Source organism: Urocitellus parryii, chromosome 7 (genome assembly GCF_045843805.1).
Source record: "Urocitellus parryii isolate mUroPar1 chromosome 7, mUroPar1.hap1, whole genome shotgun sequence".
NCBI lineage: Eukaryota > Metazoa > Chordata > Mammalia > Rodentia > Sciuridae > Urocitellus > Urocitellus parryii.
In genome coordinates this window covers 1,125,156-1,146,424 of record NC_135537.1, presented here as the reverse complement: position 1 = coordinate 1,146,424, position 21,269 = coordinate 1,125,156, and the positions used below count along the sequence as shown (strand labels likewise).

Genomic DNA, 21,269 nt, shown 5'->3' with positions numbered 1-21,269 from the left:
TAGCCCCACATGCCTTTTCTCTTTGTTTAATGGAAATGGGGAATGTGTGAGGCCACTTTGTGGCCTGGAGTCAAGTCCCAGTGGGGCCAACAGGTGGAAGAGCCATGCCTGTGATCACCATGCCAGGCATCCACCCATCCCTGGTCTGTACTGGCTCACCGATCTGCCTGCCATGTTCTACACGTGTGCCCACCTGAGGTGCACCCGGAGCTCCGGGGTCACCAGGGCCATGTGGCATTCCCTGGTGGCCTTGACTCAGGTGGGCTGGCTCTCCCTGCACCCCAAGGCTGTGGCTTCCAGTGTTCCCTGGACTGGGTGCAGGTAGGTTGATGTCTGGGCTCACTGCTTTTGCAGTGAATCATCAACTCTGCGGTTCTAGGGGCCATGGAGCCCTCTATTGCTGCCCCTAACCCACACGCTCATGTGAATTTTCAGGGACACCAGATGAAACACACACACTTGACCTTTAAACAAGCTCAGGACGGCTTCTTTGTTCTCGGCCTCAAGCTCCCCAAATGGGAGAGCAAGAGAAAGTCACGAGACTGGCAAGAGAGAGCGAGCACATTCAGAAGTGAGCTTTTAGGGGGGGGACCCTCATTCTTAGAAAGTTCCATCCAAAAAAGACCGGAGGGGCAAGGTTACAAGGGACAGGTGAGTGTAATTCAACCTAAGGGGCATCGCCTACATCTGAAGACTCCCTCAACTTCCTGAACCAGGACAACACCCAGATCACTACGAAATGTAGTCATGGTCAGAGCCTCTCCTTCAGAGTGGAAGGCGCAAGTCATTCAGAGTGGCTCCCCACGCTCTATCATGCCAGTCCTGGAGGTTCTCAAATCCATGGGGACCCTGCAAGGGTGGACAGCTGCTGCTTAGTGCAAGTCTAGCCCCAACAGTTTGCTTTGCAGTGTTTGTATCTGGGACCTAAATAGTGGGCCCATCAAGTGAAATGCTATGGGGGATTTGAAATGTATAGGTTCTCAAAACAGCATTAACAGCTCCTCAGGTGAGCCTAGGGTGGAGCCATATTGGATTTGAACTTGCAGAAGCATCTTTATCACCATGCCAACTCCTGGTCAGAACAGAGCTGGCATGGAAACCTGGGATCCAGACAATCATGTGGCAACTTGGGACATGGAGGCCAGAGCCCCCTCCAGACCATAGCTTGTTGAGCCCTTCCCTCTCTCCATGCCCCCTTCCCAGGTGCACACCTGTGAGTTGGGATGCTTATGCCAATTGCAGTGCATGGGATAGCACTGCAGCTCAGTCCAAGCATGGGTTAGCATGCCAGCCTCTCCACTAGGATTTAGGAGAGTGTTCTGAGGGGCTTGTCCTGGTGGAATCTGCCATGAGTGGCAGCATGGAGATTACCAGGTCCCACCGTCAGGCCCAGAGGTGTCCCTGACGCAGGGGGTGGTAAGAAGAGATGCCCCCCGTGCTCCACCCAGCACACTTGAAGTCTGTGTCTAGACTGAGCACCTGCCCTCCCCCTTTCGCTAGTGCTCTAATTAGAGCAGTTAGCTCAGCCTTCTGAGCTGAGGTCCCCAGGGGCAAGGTTGAGCTGTTGTTTTTTCTAGGTTAAACACCGCAGACCCAGCCTTCCTCTGACCCTTGGAGACACAACTACTCTGTCGTGAACCATTCCTTCTCCATGTTAGGCAGGGTTGTGCAGGGAGGCCTGGAAGGTCACTTCCTCACACGAGTGTTCAGCTGGAGGGCAGAGGGCATCAGGGAGGCTCACTGAAGTATCATATGTCTGTTACCAAATTCAGGGTTAGCCAAGAGAACTACTTGGTACTTTGTGAGTCTCATCATCCGTACCTGCCCTTTCGTTTCCAAGGTGGCTTTGACCTGGTGTGGGGTGAGGACCTCAAGAGGTTGTCCTAAAGTAATCTTAGTGGCCTCTGTTACCAGGAGGGCTGTAGCACAACCACTCGCATACATTCTGGCCACCCTGTAGTTCCTCCGGGTCTTGGGTTAGGACCCGCGTGGCTATTCCCCTTCTTTCTGCCACGTAAGGGGTGAATGGTGTGGTGAGGTCAGGTGCTCCTGAGCTGGGGCCTGGCTGAGGGCCTGCTTTAGTGCCCCCAAAGCCCCTTCTTTTTCTTCACTCCACTCTGGAGGCTCCGAGGCTAGCCCTTCTATGCTTTCATAGAGGGGTTTTACAGTAAGGCCAAAGTTGGGATCCAGATTCTATAGAAACCTGCTGTTTCAGCTTTTTGTGCCACTGTGACTAAAAGACCTGACCAGCACAATTGTAGAAGAGGAAAAGTTTATCTGGGGGCTCATGTTTTCAGAGGTCTTGGTCCATAGAAGGCCGGCTCCATTCCTTGGGGCTCAAGGTGAGGCAGGGCGACATGGCAGGAGAGTGTGGTGGAGAGAGGCAGCCCACGTGATGATCAGGAGGCAGAAAGATCCACTCCATACCAATGCCTACCCCAGCCAGGCCTCCCATGACCAGCCACACCCACCCACTTCAGCTTCCACTGTTAATTCCCATGAGGTGACTAAGTCACTGATGGGGCTAAGGCTCTCACAACCCAGTAATTTCTCCTCTACACCCTCTTGCATGGTCTCACACATAAGCTTTTGGGGAACACCTCACATCCAAACCATAATACCTGCCATTCCCCCAAAGGAGTGGAGCTGTTGCTTATTGGCCAGTGGACTCAACTCACAAATGGCCCTTATCCTGTCCAAGGAGATTTGTTTGGTCCCTACAATTAATATATATCCCAAATATTACACCCTCTTTTGGGAGATCTGGACCTTCTTTTTAGGTACCTGGCATCCTCTTTCTGCTAAGCAATGAGTGTATGGTGTTTTGCTTGGAGACCTCCTTGGTTGGACCACATATTAGCAGGTCATCCACATGATCCATCCCCACTTGAACTTGAGATCCTCAAGTACTTTACTAGGGCCCAAGCAAAGACATGAGGGCTGTCCCTAACCCCCCTGGGGAAGGACAGGGTTTTCCCATTCAAAAAACAGAGATACTGGGATGACAGAGGCAGAGGGATTGGAAATGCACCCTTGAGACCCAGCACCGTAAACCAAGTAGCGTCTCTGGAATTTGAAGAGCAAGGTACAAGGGTCTGCACCTACAGGGTGTACAGGGACTGGTCTCAGGTCTTGTACTGGCCAGTATTCCCTGCCAGGTTGTAGAACAGGCAAATTGACTCATTATAGGGGAGACTGGCAAGATTTAAGAAGTTCATATTAACTAGTTCATCTATAGTAGGTCATAATCCCTTTTTGCTGCTTCTTTTAAAGGATATTGCTTCTATTTGGGTAATGCTCAGGATCCTTCTGGATCATATGTGCTAGGTGAGTATAAACAGCTTTCTCTGGCCTTGGAGCAAACCAAGCTGCAAGGATATACTTGAGAATCAATCTACAGGGTCACAAATGGCCACCAGGAGTGTTTGGGGGTTGTACCCTCTGTGAAGCAATGCCCTGAGTTTTGCCATTATTTCTTGTCCTAGTAGTGGGAGAGGAGAGCAGGGTATTATTAGAAATACATGAGTGAAAAACAAATCATCAAACTGGCAAGGTATGGGAAAGGTAAAGTGTCCTTTTTTGTTTCTCCCTTCAAGGCCTACCACAAAATCGGACCTAGAAGAAGGCTTCCCCCAAAAGCAGTTAGAGCAGAGCAAGTAGCTCCCGTTTCAACCAGGAATTAGATTTTTTTTCTCCCGTAATATCCAAGGTTCCCCGAGGCTCCTCAGGAGAGGTGGTGATGTCACAGGGGGCTTCCGGGCACCTGGGGCATCCTCAGTCAGTCTCGACTGACAGCCCCTCTTTTAGAACAGGGGCAGTCAATTCCCCAGTACCAGGGTCCTCTGGCAAATGGTCCCTTCCCATGTGAAGGGATCTGACGGTGGCCTTTGGCAGACTCTTGCCCAGTGCCTGGTGTTTTTGCACTGGAAGCAGGAAGTCTTCTCCTGAGGTCCTCCTACATTTCCTCGGGATGATTTACGGGTCTCAAGGGCATTGCCAATTTTGGTCTGTCTTTACTCCGATCCTTTCTACTTTCCTCCACATCCCCGTTGGTGAAGACCATGAAGGCAGAGTCTAGTCCTGGTTTTGCTTGTTGGAGGCCCCCTCTGGGGTTTCTGTCATTTTCTCCTGCTCTCTGGGGCTGACTGGCTAATGAGATGTCTTCCCCATGGGTGAGGCCGCTCTAGAGGAGGGCTGTACTGGTACACACGCGGAAGGCATCTTCTAGCCGTCATGGAATGCTGCACGTTTCCATCTTTTCCTTTTGGTAAAGGACCATGAAGGCTTGGACATAGGGGACTTTTAATCTGTCACCATTTATTGGGTTTGTATACCCCTTTCATCCCTGCCAAGAGCGCGCCTATCTTCTGGGCTCTCCTTGTCATTCCTGCAGGGTGTTATGATCCCCAGGGGGTCCTCCATTGGGACTGCCTCTGTCTGGGGTGGTTCTCCAAAGAGCTCAGCTTCCCTGCCGCTGCCTCAGGGACTCTCTCCCTGTCCCGTGGGCGCAGCCTACTGTCAAGATGCACTGTGTCTCCAGCACAAACCACAAGCCGTGGCCAGGGTCTGCTGGGCCTTCCCAGTCTTCCCTTGTGCTGATGGATGGCCCTCACATCCAGGGGCCTTGCCCCCTCACCATGTCCTCTGCCCCAGCCACCTCCCTGAGGTAACATGAGGGGCCAGGATGAGTCCCACTTTGGTGTGCTCATGGCTCAGAAGCTTTGGGGAAGGAGGCGGTCTGTGGTTCCTCCCTGGACGGGTCATATGGAGGAGTTGCCATAGCGGGCAGCTTAACAATGGGTCCAGGATATTGGGGTTTGGGGCAGTTTTCTTAGGGTTCCTTGTGGGATCTTGTCATCACATAGGAGTGGGATTTGGTAAAGGGCCATGAAGGTCTGCACATAGGGGACTTTTAACCACTTGCTTCATCTCCTGCTGCAGGATGGTATTACAATTGGGCTTCCACTCAGAGGCCATTTCTCCAGATCCCCTAGCTGTATTGGGGCCCAGCATTATTACAGTAAAGAGAAGTTGTTTTATCAGATCGTCAGGGTTGAAACATTTCCGCTGATAAGGGTACATCCAGGTGGCAAGGGCTGTGGAATGCAGGTGGGCCCTCCCATGTTGGCTATTCTGGAAGAGAGGAGAGTTTTTAGGTCCTGTAACTAGGCCTCTGAATCCCACCCAAGGCAACTCTCTTCAGAATTAGGGACCTTGGGTTTTGGTGTTTCCCACTTGTTCCCATAGAAATCCCACAAAAAACTTGTAATCAGATGTCTCTGGCCTTGTGTTAGGTGTGCACAAATTTCCTTTGAGTCCCTATGACCAGGACCATGAGCTTCCTGTCTAACAATTTTGGGACATAATTTCTTCTTTCCCTTTTGAGAATAGACCCCCTTCTGGTCTGACCCTGTGACTCCCTGAGGTCTTCTTCTGCTCCTAGCATCTTGGTAACTTTTCTTTCCCTGTTTAAAAATCATCATTCTCTTACCAGCAGAGTTTAGTCTCCCCTGCTCTTAGGACCAAGGAACCCACACAGTCCTATGTGTGCAGTGTCACTGAATGGCATCCCAGTTGTTCCTCTCCTGCCTTTTGTGGTCTTATTAAGCCCAGAGAAAGGTGTGGGGGTCTGAAGTGTTGAGATTCGCTCTGGGTGCAGTGTTGGGTTTCTTCAACTCTGGACCCAGGAACCAGAGTTCTGTAACAAGGACTGTGGGAGGCTGCCTCGCTGAATGACTGGCATTCTCCTCCCCGTGGGTGGGCATGGCTCTGTCCTTGACCTGGACGTGCCCCCATCTTGGAGGTAGAGGATGTGTCTTCACGTGTAGGAGTGCCGTCCTGCAGCCCTTTGGGTCGAATTACACTCACCTGTCCTTGTGACCCTGCCCCTCCTGACCTTTTTTGGATGGAACTTTCTAAGAATGAGGGTCCCCCAATAAAAGCTCACTTCCGAACGTGCCCTCTCTCTCTTGCCAGCCTCTCGTGACTTTCCTCACTCTCCCATTTGGGGAGCTTGAGGTCGAGAGTGGAGGAGCCATCTTGAAGCTTGATTTAAAGGAAAAGTGTGTGTCTGTGTTTTATTTGGTGAGCGACCTTAAGTTCAGCTGCCCATGCAGGTCGGGGCAGCAAAGGACACCCATCCCGCTGGACTGGCCTACTCTAACACATCTGCAACAGCCCCCTGCAGACACAAGCACTCAGAGGCAATAGGTACAGGCTTGAACACAGCAGGCCACCAGACACTGGCATCAGAGGCCCTGGGGAACTGCTGCATCAGGTTCCGATGGCAGCAGGCTCAGGAGAAGCTGTCGGCCTGCAGATGTGGACACCACCTCAGGTCAGGCTCAGCAGGAGTCAAGGGCAGGCCTTCCTCAGCCTGCTCTGCCCTGCCCTGCCCTCCTCCTTCCTGAGCAGCACTGTGCAGCCACATTCCTATGTCTTCTGCACTCATGGGTCTATCTGCCTTTTCTGGCAAGTTGTTTGGTCTTTTTTTTTCTCCCATTATAAGGAGTTATCCTTTAAAAACATTTTTTTTTTTTAGCTTTTAGTTGTTGATGGACCTTTATTTTATTTATTTATATGTGGTGCTGAGAATCAAACCCAGGGCCTCACACATGCCAGGCAAGTGCACTACTGCTAAGCCCCAGCCCCAGCCCTGAAAGGTATCCTTTTAATTTTTTTTTTACAATATCTTTTTTAGTTGTTGATGAACCTTCATTTTATGTATTACTTATATGCAGTGCTGAGGATTGAACCCAGTGACTCACACATGCTAGGCAAATGCTCTACCACTGAGCCCCAGCGCCAGTACAGGAAAGTCATGCTTTGGCTATTTTATTGTTGTAAATATTTTTGCCACCAGGTACAGTGGGCACACCTGTAATCCCAGTGGCTCAGGAGACTGAGGCAGGAGGATAGCAAGTTCAAAGCCAGCTTCAGCAACTTGGCAAGGCCCTAAGGAACTTAGCAAGACCCTATGTTAAAATAAAAAATAAAAAGGTTGTGCTGGGGATGTGGCTCAAATGGTAGTGTGCTTTCCTGGCATGCGTGGGGTGCTGGGTTCAATCCTCAGCACCACAAAAAAAATGAAATGAAGATGTTGTGTCCACTGAAAACTAAAAAATAAAAAATTCCCTCTCTCTTTCTTTAAAAAAATAAAATTAAATAATAAAATAAAAGGGCTGTGGATGTGGCTTAGTGATAAGCACCCCTGGGTTAAATCCCTGGTAATATATATATATATTTTTTCCCTCCAAGATTGGTCATGTTTTCTAATTTATAGTATAAAAATTTTCACATTAACTTTTCTGTCTTCACAGAAAAAAATCTCTTATGGGCTAGGGATATAGCTCAGTTGGTAGAGCGTTTGCTTCATATGCACAACGTCCTGGGTTCAATCCCCAGGACCACCATAAAAGTAAATAAATAAACAATCTCTTATGCCTTTAGGTTTTCTGCTAAAACATGCTTTCCTCTCCTCAAAATTACAGAATTTGCATGTGCTTCTTAATAATTCAATGTTTTTACCTTAAATACTTCACGACTTGTAGTACACTGTATGTTTTCAGAAGTCTAGGTTTACTGGGAAACTGATCAGGAAGCCCAGTTCCCAGCACTACAGGCGTCTTGCCTGGGGGCAGTTCACTTGTTACACTAGTGGGCAGCCAGGACCCATCACCAACTGCAACTGAAGTTCTAGGCTGCTCTCCATGACATGGTCTAAGGGTGCCACCACCTGCACAGTGTCACATGGAACAGTCAGGCCTCGGCCTCTCACCCTCCCTGACCCTCGCTGGCCACCACTGGTCTTTCTACGCTCTCTGTTATGCCCCCTCTGTTATCCCCTCTGTTATACTCCCCCTGTTATGCCCCCTCTGTTATGCCCTCTCCGTATTGTCCGAGTTGGAATCCGCGTCTTTGCCTTACACTGTGCACCTATGTTTTCCCACATCCTTTCTTCTTCAGCAGCGCATTTCTTTTTCACTGGTAACAGTCCATGGTCTGGATGGCCCAGGATTCACCCATTGGGCGATGGGAGGACATCCTGGCGGTGAAGCTGCTGGACATCTCTGCGGTGTCCTGCGGACCGGATTTCCAGTCCCCTGGTAAAAACACCCAAGGTGCTGGTGCTGGTAGGAACGTCTAGCGGCGGGCTGGGGGTAGCTCTGCGGTAGAACTTTTACCCAAGCACGACGCCCGGGTCCCGCACACAGGTGTGCTCCGTGTCGTGCGAGACCCGCGGCTGCCCGCGCCCTACTGGGCGGCCCGGGATGCAGCAGGTCCCGCACGGGCCAGGCACACGCTCGCCGCCGAGCAGGTCTCACTGAGTCGCCCAGGCTGGCCTCGAACGTGCCGCCGGCCTCCCGGGTCGCTGTTTACAGGCAGAGGCGCCTCGGCCTCCCCAGCGGCGGGGACCTCAGCCGAGAGCCGCCGGGCATTCCCCGGCTGGGACGGCGGCGCCCGCGGCGAGGATCGGTCTTCGCCGAGCACGTACCTGCCTCGACGGCGGGGGGCGCGGGGCCTCGGCTTCCTCCCGCTCGCGGGGACGGCGCAGGGGGCGGCCACAGCCCGCCCGGCACCGCCCGGGAACGGCGAAGGCACCGGCGCGCCCAGGTGCCGCCCACGGAACGCGCACCGTCCCGACCGGAAGCGCAGCGGCCGCTCTAGCCTCCGGCTCTCGCTGACCGGGTCCTCCCGGGAGCCGCTGCAGCCCAGGTCGCGGCTCCGTTCCCGGGGCTCCACCGCCCCGGATATAGGATCGCAAATTCGAACTCAGGCAAGGGACATTTTAGTAACTGGCCTGGCACATGGCGATACGACCGCAAGATGCCTGGGGAAAAGGCATAGCCAGGGAAGGACACCGTTGGGGCCAAACGGCGACATCTGAATGTGCGCTATGACTTGGTGATGGTGTTTTCTCCATAGCGAATCTCCTGCTTTTCCTTTTTTTGGAGGGCAGGGTGAGGGTGTGTGCCGGGAACTGAACCCGGAGTTGCTCATCCAGTGAACTACATCCCCAGACCTTTTTATTCTTTATGGAGGCAGGAGCTCCCTAACTTGCCCAGGCTGGCCTCCAACTTGAGGTCCTGCTGCCTCGGCCTCCCGGTCGCTGTTTGCAGGCATAGGCGCCAGCACGCCAGGCCAATTTCCTGCTTTTGATCACTGCTCTGCAGTAACGTAGGAGAGTGTCCTTAGGTGCGGAAAACACACTCGTATTTAGGGGTCAAGGAGCACGATGTCCCCCACCTAGTCCCAGATGGCTCAGAAAGAATCGCGCGCAGAGAGAGAAACCCCGCGAAATGCCTGCGGCTGTGTCTGAATGCGTGGCATGTGGGAGTTCCTGGTAGTATTGCAAATTTTTCTAAATTGGAAATTTTATCGGAAAAAAAAAAAAAAAACAACGAAAAACTCTCAATAGGTTAGTCGCCAGACCCTGGGGGGACGAGAAGGAAGCCCTTTCTCTTTCCCAGGCTCTCCCACTACAGTCAGGTCACCGCTACTCAGCTTCCCCTGAGCACCTGGTCATTGATGTCCTCTACCCTTGAGGGTTCTTGGCGGAGGTCCGCTGTCAGTGGAGGGACACTGATTTCCCATGGACCCACAGTGGGAGAAGGCATCAAGCTCCCTTGTAGCTGAGTGGCTCCTGTGGCCGCTGGAAACGCCAGAGCAGTGGACCAGGCAGATGCGGGGGTGTGGTCACACGTTTATTAATACCTGCACGCAGCAAGGGCGCGTCCTCCCCGGGGCCTCCATGTCCTTTCCCCCGGTGGGTTCAGTCTCGCCCCGCGCCTCCGGATGCCGCGTCGGCGTCCACATTCTCCGACTGTGAGGTGGGAGGAGGGGGGTCCCCGAACCGACTGGAGGGAAGCTTGGGGTTGAACTTTGCTGAGGGGAGAGTGTCCTGTGAGGCCGCAGGCAAGGAGGAGTGCGTAGAGATCCGAGACCCCTCATGTGACCTCGCCAGTGACCAGGTCCTGGAGCTCGCTGACGACAGGGTCAGAGATGCGACCCGGGAACTGGGACGCGACGGGATCAAGGATGAGACCCGGGAGCCCGGGCGCGACGGGGTCAAGGACGGAACCCGGGAGTCCTGGCGCGTCACTGTTAAGGAAGAGGCCTCTAACCCTGCCTTCGAAGTGGCTAGCGAAGGGACCAACGATGATACGCGAGAAAGCGCACAGGACCTGGACGGGGGCTGGGAGGCTACGCGTGACGAGTCCACCGATGTGGCTGGGGAGGCAGCGCGCGATCGGACCACAGAGGCCCGGGAGGCTCCGCGCGACCGGCCCCTCGCGGTGACGGCGTTTGATTCTGGGCGCGAGGAGGTTTGGGAAGAGACGGGCGGCTGCCAGAGCGGCGGGCCGTCGGGGCTCCTGCGCAGCCAGCCGTGCACGCGCGCCAGGTCCCGCGTATCTTCGTGCTCACGACGCAGCTGCTCACGCTGCTGAAGCAGCTGGTGCCGCATATTGTGCAGCAGCTGGGCCCTGCTGAGAAGCCGCAACAGCTCCTGCCTCAGGCGCCCATTGTCTGCTTTGATGGCCTGCGTATGTGTGATGAGCGCGCGCGTCGCCTCCCGCTCCGCGCGCCTGGCCAGAGACTGCACGCGCTGGCGAGCCTCACGCTCGCAGGCTGCCTTTTCCTCCAGAAAGCGCCGCTTCACGCGGTGGAGCAGCTGCGTGTGCTCCACGCGCATGTGCAGCAGCTCGCGCTCCAGCGTCCGGATCCTGGCCAGCTGCTCCAGCTGCAGCTCCTGTGGCAGGGGCGCAGGTCAGCGCAGGAGCTCGACGCGCGCCCACCCAGACCAGCAGCCCCCGCCCCCACCGTCAGGTCCGCTACCGCACGCGTACTGGCCTTGTAAGGCTGCAGCTCCTGCACCTGCTGCGCCATCTGCGCTGCACGCGCCTGCATCTCCAGCAGCTGCGCACGCACCCCATCCTCGCGCCCCTGGTACAGAGACGCTAGTTCTGACCGCTCCCAATGGATCTGCCCCAGATCCACGCGGTTCTGCTCGTCTAGCCGCAGGACGGCGTTGGCACAGCGCTGCGCGCGTGTGTTTACAAAACTGGCGTAAAGCCGATTCTCCTCGCGCAAGCGCCCTGCCTCGCGGTCCAGGAAGATGTTTTCCTGTAGCACCTGGTCCACGCGCCCCTCGCAGGCGTCCAGCTGCTCGGAGAGCAACGTGTACTCGCGCTGTAGGTATTGCGCGCGTTCCGACGGCTGCGGCTCTGCACCTTCACCCAGTCGGCGCCCTAAGCTCGTCACGCGCTTCTTCTTGGGCGCCATGGGTTAGGACCTGGGGCACAGGGGCTCAGGAGGGCAGTGCTCCCCCCCACAGTCCAGTTTCTTCCTTTCCCCAAACCGGAAAAATCTAGGCCCCAGGTCCATGGATAGAATGCCTCCTAAGGTCGCGAAGTCTGGGGAGGCAGACTCGGAGTCGGAGCAGCATGGCCCACCTGTACTCGTGGGTTCCCTCTGGTCCTTGGTTGTCCGTGTCGGGTGTGTCCAACACTGGTACCGTTGATATTCAGCCAGCCATCTCTATGGAGACAGAATTTAGCCGCCCTCCCCCATCCCGCCTCGTTGCTAGGGCAACACCTGGACTCTGCCGTTCCCGCCGGGCTCTCTCCGGTGCAGAGGCGACAGCTGCGCCCAGCCGAGGAGGAGAGGTAGAGGTGGATAGAGACAGGCAGGGTTCAGTTCAGGCCCTGGGACTTTTTTTTCCCCCCAAAACCCACTGACCTGAGCAGCAGCCCCCACCCTCCACTGCCGGGCACTCACTGCCCTTCAACTCTGCAGACCACGGGCTCTGGTTCCGGGTTCCCTCCCTCCAGCCTCAGCAGGCTCTTCCTCAGCTAGGCCTCCCTGCTGTCCAGAGAGGCTCTGCACACCGCTTCTCCTTTCAGGGGACCCTTGTCCCCGAGGCCACCAGGGGCGGGGCTACTGGGAGGTGTGAAGTCCCCTCAGATGCTGTCCCCTGTAGCCAGTGGGCCATCTGCTTCTCTCTTGGATTCCTAAAGCCACCGGCAGGGCACCTGCCCAATTCATCCACTTCCCTTCCTGGAGGGGATAAGGGATACACTGGGGGCCAGGTATCCACTGACTCTGGAAAGACCTCCTAACTAGAAAAGGAGAGGGGCCTTCTGGGCCCGGAGGAGCCCTGGGCAGTCGCAAGGACCCAGCTTCCCATCCAGTTAGAAGCCTGGCAGGAGTGTGCTGGACAGCCTTTGGCAAGTCTACGTCCACACTTGTGTCCTGTCATCATACAGTGGAATGTCTGCCCAGGTGTGTCCGTCCACATTGTCTGGGGATGGGCCGATTTGAAGATCCTCAAAATTCAGCTTTAGGAGCATCAGGGTCTAGTGAAGTCACACTTGAGTGAAGGTTTGTGTTGATGGCTCAAGTTGGTTTTAAAAGCTTGATGATTCACATCACTGGGCTTGCTCAAGTTAGCCATGTCGCTGGAGAGATGTGGCAGGGAACCACTCTGAATGACCATGCCTTCCAGTCCTGAAGCAGGAGGCTCTGGCCAACCACTACATTTTATGACTTGGGCGTGGTCCCAGGTCCATAGCAAGGCGAGGCTCCTTTGTAACCCTACCCTTTGCCCTTTGGGGGATAGAATGTTCCATGGAACCTTCTCTTGTGTGTTCCCCATATAAGAATAAAGAATTCCCAAGTTTGCAGAGCCAAGCCATCTACAGAATATTGAAAGAGGTATTTCTGTGTGGTTTCATGCTTTCTTTGTCATTTTCTTGAGTTATTGGAATAGTCAGATTTGTGAACCCAGCATTGGGTCGCCAGCAGAGACAGATGGCGATAGCCTCTTAAAATCATGAGACAATTGAAGCATTTTTCTCCTTGTTAAGAAATGTATGACACAAACTGCAAGAAAATGCAGGTTTGGTGTTGTTTTTCAGTGCAGGGGACTGAATCCAGGGCCTGGCACATGCTAGGCAAGTGCTTTACCGCTGAGCTGCAGCCCAGCCCCCAGAATCTGTGTGTTGTTCTGGGGATTGAACCCAGAGGCACTTTTCCACTAAGGTACATTCCCAGCATTTTTTTTTTTTTTGAGGGCCTTGTTAGTTGTTGAGGCTGGCCTCAAAGTTGGGATCCTCTTGCCTCAGCCTCTTAAGATTTTCAAGCAACATTGACTCATAAACTCCTAGCAGCACCTGAAATTGATCTTAAGATGGGTTCTTATTTTATTTATTTTATGATCATCATTAATTTTGCAGTACTGAGGATTGAAGCCAGGGGTGCTTTACCACTTCATCCCCAGCCCTTTTTATTTTTTGAGACGGGGTGTAGCTGAATTGCTGAGGGTCTCCCTAAGTCGCTGAGGCTGGTTTCCAACTTGCCATCCTCTTGCCTCGGGCTCCTGATTCCTTAGGACTACAGGTGGGCTTTGAATGCAAGAGGAGAGCCTGCTTACTAGGGAACGTGGGGGAGATCTGGAGGAGCTGGCCCGGCCCTGCAGCGGGCTTCTTTGTCCCTCCCCGGGTCCTGGGTCCTCACTTATGACCAGGGTTCTCTCTGGCGCTCTCCACCTCGCCGGCTTGGGGCTCCACAGATGGGAAAAACCGGCTGCAGGAGGCGAGGCCGCCTGCCTGAGCTGCGGCCATCTGCAGCCTAGGGTCCCTCCTGTGTGTCCCATGCTTGCATACGTCTGCGGGGCCGATGACCCAGGCCTTCTAACTAGGGTCGCCAGGAGCGGGATGGGTTCCTTAAAATTTCAATCACCAGGTTTCGCCGGGATCTGTCCTGATAGAGCTCAGGCGCCTCCTCTGGGAGATGTCTGGCGAGCATGTTCTCTGTCCAGCGGCCTCCGTTTTTCCCTTCTCAATTCTGCAACCCCCACAAAACGGTGCGAGAAGCCCCGGCCCGCCCCTGGCCCGCAGCCTGGATGCTAAAGAAACCCGGCGCCCTTCCGGACCCCCAGCTCTGTCGGCCCACCTCCTGGCCGGGCCCAGCGCCCCAACCCACGCTTCCCTCTCGGCCTCTGCCCATCCTGGCCGGTGTCTTAGCTTCCACGCCTCCGGATGTCCAGGCCGCTAACTGCCGACTGCCGGGCTTTGCTTCTGACTCGCAGTGTCCACATGCAGGAGGTGGCCTTGCGCTTGGCCTGCCACGCCGCTGGCCTCCAGGCCTGTGCTGTTTCTCCTGGAGAAATGGAGGGTATGTGGCCCGGAGGCGGGCGGCGGTGCCTCCCAGGAGCGCCGAGGCTTCTGTCAGCCTGGGAGGATGGCTGTCTGGGGTCTCCCATGTCCCACCGATGCCCCACCGTGAGCCACAGAACTCATGGTCGAAGCTCCCAGATTCCAAGCAGGGTTAACTGTGGCATTTCCCTATCCTTGAGGTCCTTCCACCTTCCCTCTGTGGACGGGTGCTGGTCTTTGTCCCCTGCTCCTGGGCCCTAAGCTGCGCCTCTCTCAGACTCAGGCCAGGGACAGTCTGGGACTCCCTGGGCCCAAGGCAGGGCTGGAAGTACCCGGGAGGAGGCCCTGGTGCTCACAGGGCCACAGGAACCGGTCCCCCAAGCCCTTCCTCTGCTGGCACCTGACTCTGAGGCCGGATCACTTTGGGTCGCTCCTAGAATACTGCTCAGGAAGCCCCAGCTCTGCCAGCTCTGTCCCTCCCTGACCCTCTGTCCAGTCTTCCTGAAAGTGCTTCCCTACTGCTTTAGCTTTTTGTCACGGTGACCAAAATACCTGAGAGATCAACTTAGAAGAGGCAAAGTTTATTTTGGCTCATGGGTTTGGAGGTCCAGTTCATGGTCAGAGGACTCCACTGCTCTGGGTCCAAAGGGAGGCCAAACATCATGGTGAAGGACATGGCAAAGGCAGGCAGCTCAGGACATGGCCATCAGGAAGAGCGCTCCACTCTCCAGGACAAGACCCCCAGGACACCCCAGTGGCCTGCCTGCTCCGGTCAAGCCCCACCTGCCGGCAGTCACCAGCCAGTCAGTCCACCTCAGGGGACCGCAACTCTCAGGATCCAACCATTCCACCTCTGAAAAGGCTTGCACTGTCTCACTTGTGACTTGGGGGTGACCTCCCAGGTAAGCCACCACACCCTCTCATCCCGGAGCAGCCAGCAGGGTTGGCTGCCCGCCTCTCAGGTCGGAGCGCTCCCAGGAGTCTCTCTCCCATTTCATAAATGCAGACACTGAGGCATGGAGCGACCTGACCAAGGCCCCCCGGAAGCACTGGGGCTGGCCTTGGGCCTTTTGACCCTTCCTGCTTTTCCCACTCTTGGGGAGAGTACTCCCCTGTGCCCTGGGCCAAGGGTCAAGGACAGCTGAGGCCAGCACAAGCTAATGCCGACAGCCCTTCCACTTGCCAAGGACCACGCCATCTGCAGGTTGGAAGAGGGTTCAGTGATGCCTTGTCCCTTATCAGAAGCATGAATCTGATGGTGCCGACCATGGCAGAGGGCAAGAGGGGCAGGAAAGTCAGTGGAGTCCAGCGGAGCCCATCTGCCCGCATCTCCAGCAGGGTCAAGCCCGGGGGCACAGCACCTGGCGGTCTTCTGTGCCCTGAGCCCCAGCCTCCCTCCCTCCGTCCCTGCCAGCCTGGGCACCCATCTGAGGGAGACCAGGCCCTCCTCTCCCTGACCAGGCACCTCGGGATCCGTACAGAACCCACAGTGAGCTTCAGGTGGAAGGTGCAGGCCCAGGCCAGGCTGCCCTAGAGAAGCACTCTCCCTCTCCTGTCCAGAGAAGGCCAGGGCCAGGCTGCCACCTGCTTCCCAGACACAAAAACTGGCCTGAGCCCGGGGAACCCCTAGTGGGTTCATGGAGCATGTGAGGGCCGGGGTCTCCTGGTGCCAGGGGCCTGCTGTGGGCCTCAGGCCTGGCTCTTTGGGAGTGGTCTAGGTTAGGTGCCTGGGGGTCTCCCAGGTGCTCACCACCTCTTTTGTGAGGGTGGAGTGACAAGAGCATTTCCAGGGTTCAGAGCATGGCACGGGCCCTAAGTTCCACAGGCGGCTGAGAGACACCCACCCCAAGGGGCAGTCATGATGGGTGCCCGTTCTCATTTCCAGGTCAAGCCAAGTGGCAGAAGAACCCAGGGTGGCCAGTACCTGGGGCACCTGAGAGTGAGACTCACACTGGGAGCAGCAGAGAGCTCTGGCCCCTTTGGAACTTGGTGCTACAGGTGCCCAGCAGGTCACCCCACTGGCATAAGGAGGCTGAGCCTCAGAGGAGCTAGGCGAGGGGCGGGGCGGGGCGGGGGCACGACTCCACTGTCCCTTGGGGTCAGGAAGGGAGGCAGCCCACACAGTGGGGCTGGGGCTGGGCTGCACACTGCAAGGTGGGGCCAGTGCCCCTGGCTGATGGCCGGCCGGGGAGGTGGGGGCCCTGTGAGTATGGAATTCTGGGTCGCAGGGAGGCGGCAAGAGAGATGGCCGTGGGCCCCTGCTCTACTGTTCCCCCTGGGAATTTGACCCCTAGCCCCAGCGCCCACTGACTCAGGGTCTCTGCCTGGGCTTTCCCAAACCACCATGACTTCTCTGCACAGGGCTAAAAATCAAACTCAAAGTCCAGGTAGATGCTGCGCCCACAGTAAAGCTGAAGGCTGGAGCTACCCGTGATCGTGAGTCACAGGGGATGGGAAGGAAAATCCTCGTCCTGAAGTTTTGTCTGCAAGGGTACTTAGATGGGGAAAGTGGGACTTGGTGGAAATAGTCCCCAAGAGAGAACCCATAACTGTGAACAGCAGCCCTGTAGCCCAGGGTGAGGTGGGAAGAAGCACACACTCGCAGAACAGCCAGCACCCGCGGAGAAGTCGCACCTGGCCCACCATCTCAGGAGCTCACAGGAGGATCACCGGCTGCAGTCCAGCCCAGCAACTTGACAAGACCCTCAGCAACTCATCGAGGCCTGTCTACAGGTAGACAATAAATGAATAAGCTGGGTGCCGTGGCACATGCCCGTAATCCCAGCGATTCAGGAGCCTCAGCGATTTAGACAGGCACTGAGCAACTAAATGAGACCCTGAATAAAAAGAAAATAAATAAATCAGTAGAATTTAAAAGGGCTGGGGATGCAGCTCAGTGGTTAAATACCCCCGGTTCAATTCTATTACCATAAATAAATAAACAAGCAAACAAACAAGCAGGCGGGGGATGTAGCTCAGAGGTAAAGTGTCCCCAGGTTTGATACCCAGCATCCAAGTAAGTAAATAAAATTTCAGTAAAGTGAAAAACAGAAAAAAGCTGGAAATGACTTAATTTTGCCTTGTAAAACCCATTTGACTCTTAAGTCCACTGAGGTTCACCCTGAAGAATCGCTTTTTGCTGAGAACTCACTGAGGTTGGTGTGACCCTGCTTACTGAGCGCTTTGTCCCCAGAGCTGCATGGCAGGGTCAGGCCGTCCTCCACACAGGAGGAGTGAAGGCCAGGCCGGGATGTCGCGGCCCAGGCTGGCCTCAGACTCCTCCTTCGGCGGCCACGCCAGGCTTCCAGCTGCTCCTGGTCACATTTACTCAGGCTTCTGAGCCCCCTGCAGCTGGGCCACTGCCCATCCAGCCCTGTCCCACAGTCCCCCTCCTTTCCCCTCTGTGCCCTGGATTCTCCTCTCCGTCAAGCTGCATTCACATTGACATTGATCATGTTTGGGGTCCCGCCCACTTGTCCATCTCAGAGGTCAGGCTGCCCTGAGAAGCCGCCCTTTCCCTGTTTAGGGTGGGACCCCCTTTCAGCTGCATTTGACTTATTCAAAGACTCAGCTCTTCGTTTTGTTGGTTTTCTTTTCTCCCTGTTGACTTTTGGTTTCATATTTCCACTCTGATCTTTATATTTTCTCCTTTTGACCTCCTTGGGGTTTGATTTTTTTCTTGTAGCTTCTGGTGGTAGAAACAGAAACCTCTTATCTGTGCTTCTATAAGCATTCAGAGCTTCCCACTTCCCTCTGCCGGTGGGCCTTCTACAATCCTCACCGGCAGGTCTCCAGGACCTGACTGCAGAACAGTTCCTGTTGTTTGGGGGAGGGGTACTGCAGACAGAGGCCAGAGCTTTACCACTGAGCCACACCCCAGCCCTAAGCTGCTCAGGACCTCACTCATTCTTCTCTTCTCAGCCTCTAATTTTCTTTTGAACCATTTTTTTTAGAAGTCTGTTGCTTAAGCCCTAAATCCTCAGCAATTTTCTAAATGTCTTTCTGCTACTTATTTGTGTATTTGCTTTTGCAGTGTTGGGGTGGAAAGCAGGGCCTCACACATCCACTGAGCTACATCCCCCACCCCCGTTATTAATTTCAAATCCAATTCTGTGGGATGATCTCAACCATTTTAGATTCACTGAGTTTTGTTTTACAACACAAATGTAAATAAAATATGGTTTATCTGGTGAATGTTTCATCCACAGGTAAAAAGAATGTGTCTATCTGCTGATTATTTATTTTCTTTCTTTCTTTCTTTTTGGGGGGGTGTCCTGGGGATTGAACCTCGGGGCACTTACCCACTGTGCCACATCCCCACGCTCGCCTGGCATGCATGCGGCCCGGGTTTGATTCTCAGCACCACATACCAACAAAGATGTTGTGTAAGCTGAAAAATAAATATTAAAAAAAAATCTGCTGCTTTAAAAAAAAAAAAAGATGTTGATGAACCTTTATTTTATTTATTTATACACAGTGCTGAGGATTGAACCCAGTGCCTCACACATGCTAGGCTAGTGCTCTACCACTGAGCCACCACCTCTGCCCCCTCTTTTTTGTATTTTATTTAGAGACAGGGTCTTGATGAATTGCTTAGGGCCTCACTGAGTTGCTGAGGCTGGCTTTGAACTTGTGATCCTCCTGCCTCAGCCTTCCGAGCCCTGGGATGGCAGGCGGCACCACTTACTGCTGTTTCTGAGAACCTGTGAAGGCCAGGTCAAGTTGGGTTGCGGGAGCCCCTCTGAAGGATTCACATTCTCCATCCTGGAGTGGAGAGGCTCTGACTGGTCACCACCTCTTGTAGTGATCTGGACATTGCCCCGGTCCAGGAAGTTTGAGGACGTGTCTTCAGACATAGGCGTGTAACCCCTTGGATTGAGGTACGCTCACCTGTTCCTTGGTAATCCTGCCCCTTTGGGGGTGGCCTTCCTAGAGGTCAGTGACCTGCTGACAGCAGACATCAGGAAGCTGGACTCAACCCCCTGACACCTGACCCCTGGCCTCATTTGAATAATAAAAGAGTCAGCGTGTGCTGGCTCTCTCTCTCCATGGACCCCTAAGGTCAGAGGAGCCGTCACAGGACCCAAAGAAAAAGGTCTCTCTGTCTCTGGTGTGGTCATTCCGTGCAGCCAGTTCCCCTGGAGTGGCCCTGAGTGTTGAGAGTGTCGCTCAGGATTATCACATCCTCACTTTCTGCTTCCCTGTTTGATGTTATTAAAAGAGGGAGGGTAAGTCACCAAGTGGAGCTGTGGGTCTGACCATTTCCCTTTCCCGGGACATTGGCTTTAGGGATCTGGAGGTGTTGTCGGCAGGTGCACCCCCTCAGGATGGTCGGCCCTCACTAAATTGCTGTGGGTGGTGCTTTTCATGATGACCTCTTCTGGTCCCTGGACTCCTCCAGGCCTGGAGTCCACTCTGCTACTGCCATAACAAGGCTCTCTGATCATTAGTGCGTGCGTGACATATCTTTCTCATCCTTCTAACTTCATGTCTTTATGGTCTAAATGCATTTCTTGTATAATTATATATGTACAGCTTATAATTGAATCATGTGTCTGTGTCATGATTCATCATATATAATTTGTATAAAGTATATTCTTTGATTTTAATTTTTGAAAATAAGGTCATGCTCTCTGCCTTCTAACTGGAGTATTTAGACCATTTATATGTGTGATCATTGATACGGTTAGGGCTAAGTCCAGCATTTTGCTATGTTTTCTGTTGGTTCCTCTGTTCCTTGTTCCTTTTCCTTATTTTTCTGCCTTCTTTTTGATCAAGTGAGTACTTTTTAATTTTCTAGACTATCGTCTTGGTAACTATATCTCTTTATGTATTTTGTTTTATTTAAGATGAAGATCTCATCTTTAACCTAGTCTATCTTCAAATAATATCATAATACTTCACATAAAATTTAAGAGCCATACTATATATAATAGTGTATTATTTTATAATAATAAAAATGTGTGGTTCCTTGGGCTGGGGCTACAGCTCAGTGGTAGAGCCTTGCCCCAAACAGGTTTGATCCTCAGCACCACATAAAAATAAAAATATTGTGTCCACCTAAAACTAAAAAAAATAAATATTAAAAAAATATTTTTAGTTGCAACATGTAATTGAATTATGTATCTGTGTGCATAATTCATGCAATATATAATTTGTATAAAGTATATTCTTGGATTTTAATTTTTGAAAATAAGTTCATGATCTCTGCCTTTGGCTATATTTCTTTATGTGCATTTGTTTTATTTAAGATAAAAATATTTATTTTTTGTGTGGTGTCTCACACATGCGAGGCAAGTGCTCTACCCCTGAGCTACAACTCCAGCCCCTGTTGCTATTATTTTTACTCTACCACTGAGCTACCCCCAGTCCTTCTTTTTTAAAATTTTGAGACAGGGTCTGGCTAAGTTGCTCAGGCTGGGCTTGAACTTGCCATCCTCCTGCCTCAGCCTCAGAGTGTCTGAGATTACAGAGACACCATGTATGATTTATGTTCAAATTTTCCAGGAACTGCCTAATTGCTTCCCAAGGCAGTTGCAGCCTTCTGTACTCCTGTGAGCAGGGTGGGAGCACCCTGTCCCTGCCCACCCTCTGCGATGCTTCAGGAGGTCAGTCCTGCAGCTACCACTCCAGCAGGCACATGTGGAATCTCACAGCTCACAGACATGACTGCACCTGGCCACCAGTGGCCATGCATGCCCTGGCTTGCCTCCTGCCACGCTGGTTGCTCCTTACTAGTTTCCAGCACATCCCAGTAAGAGTTTGTGATAGGTCTACAATGAACCAAGGGAGAAATGTAGAGAAAGTTAAAAACTCTTACAGTTGGAGCACAGGGTGACTTTTATCACTGTTCAATCTAGTAAAAAAAAAAAAAAAAAATATATATATATATATATATATATATATATATGATTTACTTTTGTATGTCTGTGTTTTTAAATTTTTTCCTAGCAATTTATTTTTGCTATATTTTATTGAATTATTTCTCTGCAACAGACTTCAAGTTTCTTTCTTTCTTTCTTTTGGGTCCCAGGTATGGAACCCAGGGACACTTAACCACTGGGCCGTCCCCAGCCCTTTTTAGTTGCTTAAACTGACTTTGAACTTGCCATC

At 53.2% G+C, this 21,269-nt stretch overlaps 1 protein-coding gene and 1 non-coding gene across 2 annotated transcripts; one reads left to right on the top strand and one right to left on the bottom strand.

The window, feature by feature from the left end:
- The first annotated feature begins 7,340 nt into the window (after window positions 1–7,340).
- Trnam-cau (transfer RNA methionine (anticodon CAU)) lies at window positions 7,341–7,412 on the top strand. Its single transcript has one exon. It is a non-coding gene; the product is annotated as a tRNA-Met (tRNA).
- A 2,360-nt stretch (window positions 7,413–9,772) lies between these two features.
- Window positions 9,773–11,283, bottom strand: Ccdc166 (coiled-coil domain containing 166). Its single transcript, XM_026409761.1, has 3 exons — window positions 10,852–11,283; window positions 10,125–10,750; window positions 9,773–10,016 (listed from the first exon to the last, which is right to left on the bottom strand). Exons 1-3 carry the CDS (start codon window positions 11,281–11,283, stop codon window positions 9,773–9,775), a joined length of 1,302 nt encoding a protein of 433 aa, XP_026265546.1.
- Window positions 11,284–21,269: the final 9,986 nt, after the last annotated feature.

What these genes read in the sequence shown, in the direction of transcription:
- Ccdc166 (XM_026409761.1), bottom strand. Translation starts at nt 11,283, where the DNA reads ATGGCGCCCAAGAAGAAGCGCGTGACGAGCTTAGGGCGCCGACTGGGT. An exon ending in AGGAGCTGCAGCCTTACAAG is followed by an intron (nt 10,751 to 10,851) that starts GCCAGTACGCGT and finishes CCCCTGCCACAG; the next exon opens with GAGCTGCAGCTGGAGCAGCT. An exon ending in CTAGCCACTTCGAAGGCAGG is followed by an intron (nt 10,017 to 10,124) that starts GTTAGAGGCCTC and finishes GTCGCGTCCCAG; the next exon opens with TTCCCGGGTCGCATCTCTGA.